The 13085-nt window shown below is 39.1% G+C and overlaps 1 protein-coding gene across 5 annotated transcripts in view; it reads left to right on the forward strand.

The window, feature by feature from the left end:
- The window catches only part of MAP3K1 (mitogen-activated protein kinase kinase kinase 1), a 77815-nt gene extending 67042 nt beyond the window's left edge, over positions 1 to 10773 (forward strand). For all 5 annotated transcript variants that reach the window (XM_081944162.1, XM_081944164.1, XM_081944163.1 and 2 more), the window contains exons 16-20: positions 1716 to 1878; positions 2442 to 2573; positions 4629 to 4771; positions 5972 to 6103; positions 7814 to 10773. In XM_081944162.1, the coding sequence (XP_081800288.1) occupies positions 1716 to 1878; positions 2442 to 2573; positions 4629 to 4771; positions 5972 to 6103; positions 7814 to 7963 (720 nt within the window). In that variant the 3' untranslated portion in view covers positions 7964 to 10773. The remainder of the gene's footprint in view (positions 1 to 1715; positions 1879 to 2441; positions 2574 to 4628; positions 4772 to 5971; positions 6104 to 7813) is intronic.
- The last annotated feature ends 2312 nt before the right edge of the window (positions 10774 to 13085 follow it).

The raw sequence follows: 13085 nt of genomic DNA on the forward strand, positions 1-13085 counted from the left end.
GCAACCTGGGTAATGGGCTGTGTGATGACATCCTGAGCTCTAGTGTAGTGATATCCTGAGTCCTGTGCTGCAACATCCTGGGAGATTGGCTGCACACATCTCAACAGACTACACCCTAAAATACAATTTATTATGGAAATAGAAGCTAACAACCAACTTCCCTTTCTGGACGTCCTAATCTACAAAAAACCCAATGGCTCCCTAGGACACACCATCTACCATAAAAAAGCACACATCAACCGCTACTTAAATGCACAATCCCATCACCACCCTGCACAGATCAACTCCATAGCCAAGGTCCTCATCTCCAGAACCAAACGCCTAGCCGACAAAGACCACTGGAAAATTGAATTACACACTCTCACAAATGTATTAATTTCCAACGGATTCCAAAGAAACACAATTACCAACCTAATCCAAAAGGAGACACCCCCCCTCCAGAACCGAGACACCGCCCTCCTCCCTTACATCAAAGGCACCACAGAAAAAATCAGCAAAATTCTTCATAAACACAATATCAAGACAGCCTTCGGCACTGACCAAAAAATAGCCAACATCTTAAGAAACCCCAAAGACAAGATCCAGCTAGAAAACCAAGGAGTCTACGAAATACCATGCAAAATCTGTCCAGCCACATACATTGGACAAACTAATAGAATAAATGCACACATCGCAGAACACAAGAACGCAGTCAGAAAAGAAGAAAAGACTTCCTCCTTTTTCCAGCACCTTAAAGCAACAGGACATGAAATTGATTTTGAAGGAACCAAATTAATCACCAAAGCTGAACACTTCAACAAGAGAATAATTATGGAAGCCATCGAAATAGAGAAGCACCCCCACAACATGAATAAACATGATGATACCTCCCGCCTACCAGACATCTGGAAACTAGCCCTAGTCAACAAACGAGTCCCAGCCACGAAAACCGACACCAGACCCAGAACAACACAGGGAGCAACCACCAATCACCCTCCTCAAACTCAAACCCATCCCATCCCATAGGCGAAATGCAACCACCATCCAGAAGCCAAACCACAGCGGCATCACCAACTGCTGCTCCCCCCTCCGACCCCCACACAAAGCAAACTGACACACACCATGAACACATGGCCAGACTGCAAACTCAGAGGCAAACCAAAGCCTGGGATGTTACATCATAACCATCTGCTCAGGACATTACATCACAGAACTCAGGAGTTTACAACGCAAAGGCTCAGGATGTTACAACGCAGCCAACCTCCCTGGATGTTGCAGCACAGGACTCAGGATATCATTACACTAGAGCTCAGGATGTCATCACACAGCCCATTACCCAGGTCTTTACAACACAAAAGACTAATGGACACACAGCTAGCACCTCAGCCACATAGGATGTTACAAAACAGCTGACTAATCTGCATACATCAACTCCATCAACTAATCAAGATGTAACAACACAGCCAACCAACCCGCTTACAGCAACAAAGCCAGCATTCCACACCCACCCACCAATATTTATAGAAAGACGGCAGTTCCGATCACGCTTTGCTTATGTAATCCCTGGGTGCACATTCTGCACTCTGACCTAGTGATATCATACAGGATATCCATACTTTGAATCTTTTCCTTCAAATAGTTCAACATGGAATCTGATCTATTTACAACAGTGACAGTTGCTATTTTTTCCGCTTATGGAATTATTGAATCAAAAGCTGCCATGTTTTATGAAACAGGTAACATACGTCAGGAATACATCATCTGAGCAGGAAGAAGTGGTGGAAGCCCTGAGAGAAGAGATAAGAATGATGAACCATTTGAATCACCCTAATATCATTCGAATGCTGGGTGCTACGTGTGAGAAAAGCAACTACAACCTGTTTATAGAATGGATGGCAGGTATGTATGTATGCCAAAATGTATCTCTTAATAAGTGTCTCCCACTCACAACTCTGGGGCACTATAGTTAAGTTTAGGGTTTTCTCATTGAAATCTGGGTCTGTATCAGCCCCACCAGGTAGAGTAGACCAAGAATCAACTTCACAGGAAGGATAAAACTACTTCTATTGAGCATGGCTACAATAACAGAATCTTGCAAATCTGACTGTGCTGTATCTCCTGGTCTTATAAACATGGTCTGTGTGTGTGTGTGTGTGTGTGTGTGTGTGTGTGTTTGAGCCTTTTCCACATACTTTCTGCTTGCTATGGATTTAATATCTTAAGAGCCGCAGTGGCTCTTAAGATATTAATATTTAAATAAAATATAAACTATGTATATATTGTAACATTTATTTTTCTCTGTGTGATAAAACAATCATATATAAATGTAAGGAAGCCAAAGAGAATTCATTGAAAGCCTTTGGAATTTCTTTCCTGCCCTGTAGATTAAATTTTGCAACTGTTTCAAGTTGCTGTTTTCAAATAGTCAACCTAAATGGATAAAATATGCTCCTGTTTTTCAGGAGGATCTGTTGCTCATTTGTTAGGTAAATATGGAGCCTTTAAAGAGTCTGTAGTTGCCAACTACACAGAACAGTTGCTTCGTGGCCTGGCTTATCTTCATGAAAATCAGATCATTCACAGAGATGTCAAAGGTAAGATCAATGTTACTACAGCTGGACATTTACGCATTGCCAATCAGTGAACCATCTAATGTCACTAATTACTTTTAATTCATTCATCACTATCTAGTTTCACTCTTTAAATTGTTGGCAGATGTTAACTTGCCTCAATGTGTTTAGCTATTTTGGTATCATTGCTTGTGTAATGTTCAGTACTTGTTTCTCTTCATCTTGGATTATATTAAAATAAAGTGTGTTGAAAAGCACTAATTTTTAGACTATTTACATGATATGGAAGATATCTCAGTAATTCTCAGGAAGAATTATGATTATCTTCAAAAATATTCTGTGATGTAGTACTGAAAGCACAAGATAAGTAGGATTGTATGCTGTCAGGCACAGTGCTAACTTCTTTTAGGTTTCTTCAACCCTAGTTATTATATAATATTGTACATTGTCTAGAGCTGTGACTTGCCATCCATAGACAATTTGCTTAGAAATGAAAAAAAAGATTCACATTATATTGCTTAATATTTCAAGAGCTATTGGATACCTACTTTAGTTTTTTTAGTTTTAATGTTCTATTTGTGTTCTGAAAACTGTCTGTCTGTCTGTCTGTCTATCTATCTATCTATCTATCTATCTATCTATCTATCTAACTGTGTGTGTGTGTTTTCGTAGATTTTCACGGGTGTAGGTATGCTGGTCTTGTTGTATTTATATATATATGCTGGTCTTGTTGTATTCGGGTCTTTTCCCGCGTAAGATTGAGATTGTCTTGGCAACGTTTCGGCGAGGTCTCACTCACCATCTTCAGCTGGTGTTTTGGGCTTAAAGCGTCATCGGAGCTGCCGTCCCTCTACAAACCTTGGTGGGGGGGGTGGAGTGCTGGCCCCGTTTCAGCAAGTGGATTGCTTGGATATGTGGCTGTATCTAGATTGGTAGATTGGTGCTGATTGGTGCTGGCTGTGTGTCCGTTGTTGTTTTGTGTTGTAACGGCCTGGGTGGTGGGTGGGGTTAGTTTGTTGACTAGGGTTGGTTTTTTGTAGATTAGGACATCCAGAAAGGGAAGTTGGTTGTTTGCTTCTATTTCCATAGTGAATTGTACTTTGGGATGTAGGCTGTTGAGATGTGTGAGGAAGTTGTCCAGTTTTTCCTTCCTGTGTGGCCAAATCACGAAAGTGTCATCAACATATCTATGCCAGAATTTGGGTTTGTGTTCAGATTTATCTAAGGCGTTAGTTTCAAAATGTTCCATGTATAAGTTTGAGATGACGGGTGAGAGGGGTGATCCCATGGGTGCTCCTTCTATCTGTTTGTATCTTTGTCCATTATGGATGAAGTTTGTGTTGCTTAGGCAGTGGTTGGTTAGGTCCAGGATGTGTTTAGGGGGATTGTGTTTGTTCTGCATAGTTGTCAAGGCTTCTTTTATAGGCACTTGGGTGAAGAGGGATATGACATCGAAGCTCACGAGTAGGTCACTGGGTTGTAGGTTTTGTTTCTTTATTGTTTCTATGAAGTGGAGTGGGTTATGTACGTGTGAGGTGATGGATTCTGTGTAGGGTTGGAGTTGTTTGGCAAGGAATTTGGCAAGATTCTGTAGAGGTGAGCCTATGGAGCTGACTATGGGTCTGAGTGGTGTTCCTTCTTTTGTATCTTGGGGAGGCCATAGAGTTTGGGGCATCTACACACACACACACACACACACACACACACACTGTATTTAGTTGTTGCTTTCTTACTATTTCTTTTAACTTAGAAATCATAATAAAATTTGGGAACAACTCTAATAGACATATCCAACAGCAATAAAAAAAGCCTTGTGTCTAAAACTATTCAAATATCCAGATTTATTCTGTTCTTTGATTCTAATTTATTATATATTCCATTATTATTATTATTAGTAGTAGTAGTAGTATGCAAACCTTTATATATATAATTCAATAATGTAGACTGCAGCATATATTTAAAATTACCCCAGAATTTACTTTATTAAATAAAGAAAAATAGTTCATTTTTTTCATTTTCTAACACAAATGATATTTGCATTCTTTCATCACTTAATTGCCTTTCTAATAATGCCAACAGGTGCCAACTTGTTAATTGATAGCACAGGTCATAGGCTAAGAATTGCTGACTTTGGAGCTGCAGCTAGATTGGCATCAAAAGGAACTGGTGCTGGAGAATTTCAAGGACAGTTATTGGGGACTATTGCATTTATGGCACCAGAGGTAAGATTTCATCTTGGGAAAAGAGATATTAACAACTTTTAACTTATCCTTTCTTTAATTCCATGAACACTAATTTGGGAGGGTACATGAATATGAGAAGAGCCTTCCTTAATCAAGCCAAAATCCAATTCCATGATTCCCACATAGGCCAATCAGCCACCTATTTCAAAGAAACTGACAAGAACTGATTGAAATAGTTCCCATTTTTGCCCTCTCAATATTCAGAGTTTGATTGACTTTGAATAATTTAACATTCATCTATCACCTATGGCAGAGGTGGGGAACATGGCTGGCTCAGGAATTCTGGGACTTGAAGTCCACAAGTCATAAAAGGGCCATAGTTTCCCACCCTTGACCTATATATCGGGACATCATCCAAAGACATATGCATAATTTGTAGGGCAATACCAGCCATAATCATATCCCAATACCCTTGCTCAGTTTTTCTTAACTTGAAATAGTTAATGGTGATATCACCATAGTAATATGAAATGGTGTCCCAAATCAGGAAGTTGCATCTACATTTTCATTTATCTGAATTCTTCTCCCCTGTATGTAGGTACAAGGTTCTTTCATTGTTAGTTTGAAAAGCCTCTTCCCCATTATAATATTAGTGGACCAGACTGTTTTGTGATGATATGTGAAGTATCCTTTAAGAACAAGCTACAAGTGAGCAATGCTGCTGGTGTTTTAAGAAACATTGTTCTGGAAATAAATAGCAAAATACCTTGACTTGTCTCCCCTAATACAACTGGCATTTTCTTTCTTTGCTGTCAAGAAGAGTTCATGTTAGACAGCTGCTCTTAAACAAAGAATTGCTAAAAATACATATATGATTAATGCACTTTGGGAACCACAAATAGTCCTCCACTTCCTTCAAAGAAAGTTAATGGGGCCACTGGTCTCACAAAAACAAGTATTTAATTTTCATGGAATTTCTAAAATATAGCAAAAGCTGAAGAAAATCTATAAAGTTGACATTTATGCTCCGATCTGGAATTTGCAAGGGTTAATAGTAAGAGTAATATTTTCAGGAACAGTGTTTTATGGATACTGAAATAAAGCAATCTCTCATGACATTTTATGATGGTGTCCTACTGTTTTAGGCTAATCTCATAATAAAGCATTTTACACTGTTTTTTTTTAAAGGTGCTCCATTGATGAATCAAAGTTAATCTCATTTATTTTTTCCTCTCTTAGGTGTTGAGAGGCCAACAGTATGGCAGGAGCTGTGATGTGTGGAGTGTTGGCTGTGCTATTATAGAAATGGCTTGCGCTAAGCCTCCCTGGAACGCAGAGAAACATTCCAATCATCTTGCTTTGATATTTAAGGTAAAATGATCCGTAAGAGAAAATGTGTAAAGCCTATAGTTGAGGAAATGCACTGAGACCTTCTTCCATTCAAAGGCCATTGACATGCCCAAGAGTGCAGTGTAAATTTGTCATTAGAACTTGAGAGGAAAGGAATTTGCAGCAGATAGCTGGATTAGGTTAAATGATAATCATGCACGTAAACTAAAGGATGTGAAGAATATTATATATCCTTTTCAAAAAGTGATTAGGGATCTCTTATATTTTAAGAATTCTCTCCTTGAGAAACATTTTCTGTAATAGCCACATCATATGCAAGGATCCCAATTTATTATTTTACTTTTAAAGGGGTATGACTAAATTCCAGTAGTTTAAAAAATAGCAGTGAAAAAGAAAAAGAAAAACAGAGTAAACGTTTTCCTTCCTTCTTGCCAGAGGTGGTATTCAGCAGGTTCTGACCAACAGTGGCGTAGCGTGGGTTGTCAGCACCCGGGGCAAGGCAAGTAATTTGCGCCCCCTAAAGCGAGGGCGGCCCGACTGCAGCTGCCCCTGGGTCGGCATCAGTCAAGTGAGGCTCTCCATGCTGGCCTCCTGCCTTCCTCCCGAGGAGGAGCTCGAAGGGCAGCGGGAAAAGGCTCGACTGAAGGGAAGCAGGTGCCGCGGGGGTGGGAGGCGCACCGGGGGCTTCGGGAAGGCGCCGGCTTCCCGGGGCGCTCCAGGCGGAGCGGGAGGACGCGGTGGCGTTGCAGCGGCGGGCAGACGCAGCGCAGCGCCACTCTCCTTCGGCTCCGCCTGGAGCGCCCCGGGAAGCCGGCGCCTTCCCAAAGCCCCCGGTGCGCCTCCCACCCCCGCGGCACCTGCTTCCCTTCAGTCGAGCCTTTTCCCGCTGCCCTTCGAGCTCCTCCTCGGGAGGAAAGAGACGGCCACAGTCCGGCAAAGGGCGGCGCAGGGCGAGTCAGGGCGCCCCCCCAGATGTTGCGCCCGGTGCGGCCGGCCCCCCCTGCACCCCCCACGCTACGCCACTGCTGACCAATTCTGGAGAACCGATAGCAGAAATTTTGAGTAGTTCGGAGAACTGGTAAATACCACCTCTGACTGGCCCCGCCCCCCCATCTATTCTCTGCCTCTCGATTCCCAGCTGATTGGGAAGGAATGGAGATTTTGCAGTAACCTTCCCCTGCAGTGGGGAGGGAATTGAGATTTTTACAGTATCCTTCCCCTGCCACATCCACCAAGCCACACCAAGTCTCAGAACAGGTAGTAAAAAAATTTGAATTCCACCACTGCTTCTTGCCTATTGTGTCTCAGGGATTAATTACTGAACAGCCTGAAAATGTGTTGCACAAGTATGCATATATCCTCCACCATGAACACATGGATTTATACTGTCAATATATAGTCAGTTCTCATGAACTTATAGTTCTGTTCTATAAGTTGCCGCAGAGACTGAAGTTTTGAATACTGAAACCTCAGCTGGGAATGTCTGTGTACTTTTTTTTTTTTTGCACGTCCACAAATGATTGCAAAAGACCATAATTCTTGATTTTGTGGTTACAAATAAATTTTAAAAAGTAGGCGAATTCATAAATATGGAATCTGCAAATAAGGAGAATCAACTGTAATAAACTTAATGTGTATATTGTCAGCAGTGCAAATACTAAGATGCTCTGCAGAATATAATCTGTTGTTTTGGGCTTTTTTGTGTAATTATTATTTTCTGTTTAATTGTAGATTGCTAGTGCAACTACAGCTCCAATGATCCCACTGCATTTGACTCCAGGCTTAAGGGATGTGGCACTTCGATGTTTGGAGCTCCAACCTCAGGACAGACCCCCAGCAAGGGAGTTGTTAAAACACCCTGTCTTTCGCACTATGTGGTAGTTGTAGAAAACTGGGGATACACTGAACTTGATGCTACTGAAAATATAAAGTTCTGGTCTTCCTGTGCAGGTTTGCATAGCAATATGTATTAATTGCTCTGCCGGCCTTAATTATATGTTTTGAGGACTTGAGGTTAGTAGAAGACCTATATGTATGTGACTGACAAATCGAGATCTTGACATAAGTTCAATACGTAACATTTCACAAATTGTGCAGAAATATATAAACTGTGCCTTTCTCAAAGATGTGTCTGTTCATGAACAGAGAAGCAATTCCTCTTTTAGATCTGCATGATTATTTAGTGGAAAACGTGATTTTTAAAAAACTTTATTTTAAAGCATTTCTTCAGCGACATTAGCATTTGAGTGGCTAAAGAGCCATTTAAAAACGTATCACTGTTTTTTTTTTCACAACATGCAAATTCCAACAATCCATTTTAAAGAAAGTTCGTGTCTATATTATGGTGAAACTTGTTCTTTATGTGGAAAAAGAAAATTTGGAGTTTTAAAATCACCTTTGCCTGCTTTGGTCACTAAGTACGGCAGCTGTGGCTGACTTACTTACTATTAGTCTTGTAACTGTCCTTTGGAAGTTACCACTGTGTAGTTTCATTTTATCTTTTCTTCACATTCAGGGAAAAATGTTTTTAAAAGAAACCCAAATAGCTAGAATTAAGTTCAAGCTAAATATTGCTGGACAGCTTACTGTAAAAGAATATGTTTAAAATTGGTTTGAAACCTGCTATAAAATGCTGCCCCCGAGTCAGTGTTTTTAACAAGATGTGTTATTGGGGTAGGAGTGCACAAGTTTTTTTTTGAATAACAGAACTTCATAGCCAAGGACCAAGTGAATGTTCTGTTTTGAAGCCCTTTTTAATATCACAGCTCATGGTAACATTGTGGTAGAAAGGAGTATTGTGTCATACTGCCTTCTGATACCCAACTTCTAATCTATTTAAAGCTGAAGCTTTAAATTCAGCCTTACTCTTAGCATTGCATTATGTTTGCTGTTTTTCCTGCTGTTTTCCTTATGCCATTTGTCATCTTTTTACTGGGGCTGTGCTCTGATTTGGTGTCAACCCATACAGATAAGGAGAAATACATCATGGGCACTCGTAAAGAGTCATGCCTGAAACCCCCAGAAACAGTTCCTATGAACTGTGACTTTATCCCCACATCAACAGCCTTTCCTGAAAATAGAATCCTACTTTAAGTAAAACAAAAAACAGGAGAAGACATTATTGCTTATTTAGGTGTCTTCCCTTAAAAACAAATGGAGGGGTTCTAAAATTGGGAATGAGTCAGTGGACATGACATTGCAGCTACACGGGACAGACGAGACAACTTGCCTCACAACAAGCTGACCGTGTGGCCTTAAAGCATGTTCCTTGCACAGCCCCATCATTTACAATTTGGATTATGGCAGAGTGGAAATACAAAAAAATAAATACATAATAGTTGATCATTAAGTTATTGGGAACTATCTTTTAAAATGGAAAAGAGCCATTTAAAAAGTTGTATTTAAATTTTTATGCAATGAAATTAAATAGCCTTGAAATGTTTTTGCACCAAGGATGCAGAACTTTTTAAAAAAACAAACAAATGTGTCTGATGATTTCAATGGCAGGTTTTTAAATTCTGATGAATGGGATATTGAAGGAAAATGGCAGCTCTTCTTTTACTTTCTGGCAATTTTTTGAAGTAAAGTTTTGATTGTGTTTAATCAACTTTTGTTAAAAATAACTGTTCCAATTTTAACTCTTCAGAAGCCAGTTGAAATATTGATCAGAAATTGGTTATGATCAAAGGCTCAGGACAAACTTGATAAGCTATAATACTGTACAATTTAGACAATGTACAATTTTTTAAAATTGGAAACAAAGTTATTGGAGGTTTACAGAATGACCATGCTAAAGTTAATCAAGAGCAATGTCATTAAAGATGGATGTGTATTTCTTCTTGAAATGTTACATTCCTTTGCTTTTTTATTATTATTATTATTATTGGGAGACTTTGAAGAGTTAAAAAAATCTAAATGTGAAGTTTTGTAGCTTTGTTTGTATTTGACTTGTTTCTTGACATTTTAGAATTTGTCTTTATTCCAATCATATTGTTTTTAAGTTTCTTCTGTGCAAGCTTTAAAGGATGCACTCTTGCCAATTCATGTACTGGAAGATCGCTTGTCAGATAAATACAATTTTGGACTTAAATGTCAATTATATAAACTGACAAACCTCAGCTAATCAGTATTATCCTTGTAGATCACCATGTCTTTCACATATCAAACTTGGACCACCTCTAGGTGTCTAAAAGCATTCTTTGAGTTTGTTTGCATTTTCCTCCGCTTGCTGGTAATTGTGTTTTTAAATGCAGATGTGATGTAATCTTATTTTCTTTGGATCAAAGCTGGACTGAAAATTGTATTATGTAATTATTTTTGTGCTCTTAATGTTATTTGGTACCTAAGTTGTAAATAACGTCTACTGCTGTTTATTCCAGTTTCTACTACCTCAGGTATCCTATAGATTTTCTTCTACCAAAGTTCACTTTCACATTGAAATTATATTTGCTATGTGACTGATTCCTAAGAGTTCCAGGGCTTAAGGGCTAACTTCTTAGCACCTTACTGTGCAAGTAAAATTTAAAGATCTCTGGGTTAAGAAAATTTGGCTTCATTATATTCTTTGTTATTTTAAATATATCAAGATATTTTAATTAAAAGTTTTTACCCCTTTGAACCAATTTTATAGTATAATTTGTACCTATTTTGGTGGTTTTGTCTTTATAGTAAATAAAAGATTTTGGACAAAACTTGTCCTTTTTTTATGACAATTACCTTGACTTTCTTACTTCCTGGAATTACTGTATTTAATGTATTTTCCTTTAAGCCAGGGGTGTCCAAACTTGGGAACTTTAAGACTTGTGGACTTCAACTCCCAGAATTCTGGGAGTTGAAGTCCACAAGTCTTAAAGTTCCCAAGTTTGGACACCCCTGCTTTAAGCAAACAAGATCTTGTTACCTATTATGTGGTTTGAAAAGTGCATGCAAATAAGGATATCATTGTTTCTGTTTCTTGGTCTTAGAAGCAGTTTGTATTTAGAATTATAACCGCTAAAACAAAAATCTATAACTGCTTTATCTACCTATTCCTGTAGGCTAAGGGTAAGGATTCTTAAAGCTTTCAAACCCAATAATGAATGTGACAAATTAAAAATTACTGATTTTGTTGGGGTTGCAACGATAGAGGCTTGCAGCTTTATAAAATTATATTTTTAATGGGAACTGGGAACTTGCTTTAGTTTTCCATAATTCTTGGAATTTGGATTTTACTTTTTTAAGACTACCATGCTCATTCTTGTTCCATATGGGATTGAAATTTGCTCTTTATAAAAGTAACTGTAGAAAATTCAGACTTTGCTGCTGGCTCACCGTGGCAGCGTGGGATCAAATTCTAATGAGTATACATCTGATAGACCTGTGCAATCTCACCTATGGCTGTAGATTCTGGACAAATTAGCTTCCCTATAAGATTGTATTCAACCTTACCTTCCCTCTCTACCTACACAAGTTCTAACCAGAACAGGTCCTGTTTAGTGTTTTCCATTCAGTCAGAAGGCACCCAGTGCCAAGTGCCATTTTACACATTTCTGATCTCTGTTGTAGGGTCAGCCTGTGGAATAAGCATCCAGCAGAGACCTATGGTATATGGTTCCCATTGTATTCAGAAAGATATTCAGAAAGCCGTTTGAAACCTGGCTATTATTCTCCAAGGGCTTGAAGTAGAGTGGTTGTTGAATCTCTATGCAAAATGTTCTTACGCATAGTTTGTCTTCTGGATGTATGATTTGTATTTTTTAATTATTCGGTGGTTTGTAACTCTACTTACCAGAGCTGTTTTAAGAGTTCTGTAGCCTTTAATTTGAAAGCAGGTTCTTGGCTTACGACCACATTTTGGACTGAAATTTCAGTTGTAAGTCGAGTCAAATGTGACTAGGACGGCTTTTACAGCCATTTTTATGGTAGTTATAACATGAATCACTGTGGTTGTTAAGCAAATCACATGGTCATTAAGCGAATCCAGTTTCTCAATAAATGCCTTTTTAATTTAAAAAAAACAATAAAAATGTTGCAAATCACGGTCACGTGACCATATGATGCTGTCAGTAGTCAAAAAGGTGCCAAGTGCATCTTTCTCTCAACTTTGTCCAAAGGCTTTTGGATCCTACTGATGACAGGCAATTTCCTCGTGCACACATGGTACCTACCAAGTGAGACTGAGACATCCTTTACATACAATACAGTCCAAAGCACCAGGGAGGGGACAGTTGAAATCAACTAATGCAGAAGGAAGAATCTGCGGTGTGGCAACCAACTAATTGCTCTACTCAAGGGGTTTGGGAAGCTGAAAAGGGTATGCCTATCACTCTTCAGCATCCCTCCAGATGGTGTGATTGCTGGCTCCGAAGGCTATTTTTACACAGGGGGAAAGCAGAGAGTGCAGCTTGGCAGTGCTCTCGTTTTTATGAATATCTCAGATTTGTGACTCATACTATATGACATAATTTGCCAAGCATTTTGTTTATTGAATTAATTTCCACCAAGTATACCTGTGCCCACAATCATTACCATGCTAACCAACTGAAAAATTGAAATACAGCATTATATGAGATCAATTCAGTAGGCATTGACTGATTATTGCCTTCAAGTCAACGTCAACTCTTAACAATTACATAGATTCTTCATCAATGTCTGCCCCTAGCCTGGTCTTTCAAGTTCCCCAATGTACCCACCACCACTGGTTCATCCACCTTGCCATTGATTCTCTTTCCTTCCACCTTCCTCTATTTCTTTGCTTGGTGTTCTGCTAAAATATGGAGGGAACTATCCCTTTATTAAAAATAAGATAGTTGATTAACTGGTTAATTAAATGATTACAGTAAAAAGCTGATCGAATTTCAAGGGGCAGGAAGTTTCACAGTATCTTCCATTACAAAAAAAAGGGGGGCAGTGTGGGCCTACATTCTCTTATTCAACTGAAAGGAGGAAGTACAGGTAATCCTTGACTTACGACCATATTGGAGCCCAACATTTCTGTTGTTAAGTGACACATTTGTTAAATGAG

The sequence above is a fragment of the Natrix helvetica genome (assembly GCF_964273705.1).
Source record: "Natrix helvetica genome assembly, chromosome: 2".
Lineage (NCBI taxonomy): Eukaryota > Metazoa > Chordata > Lepidosauria > Squamata > Natricidae > Natrix > Natrix helvetica.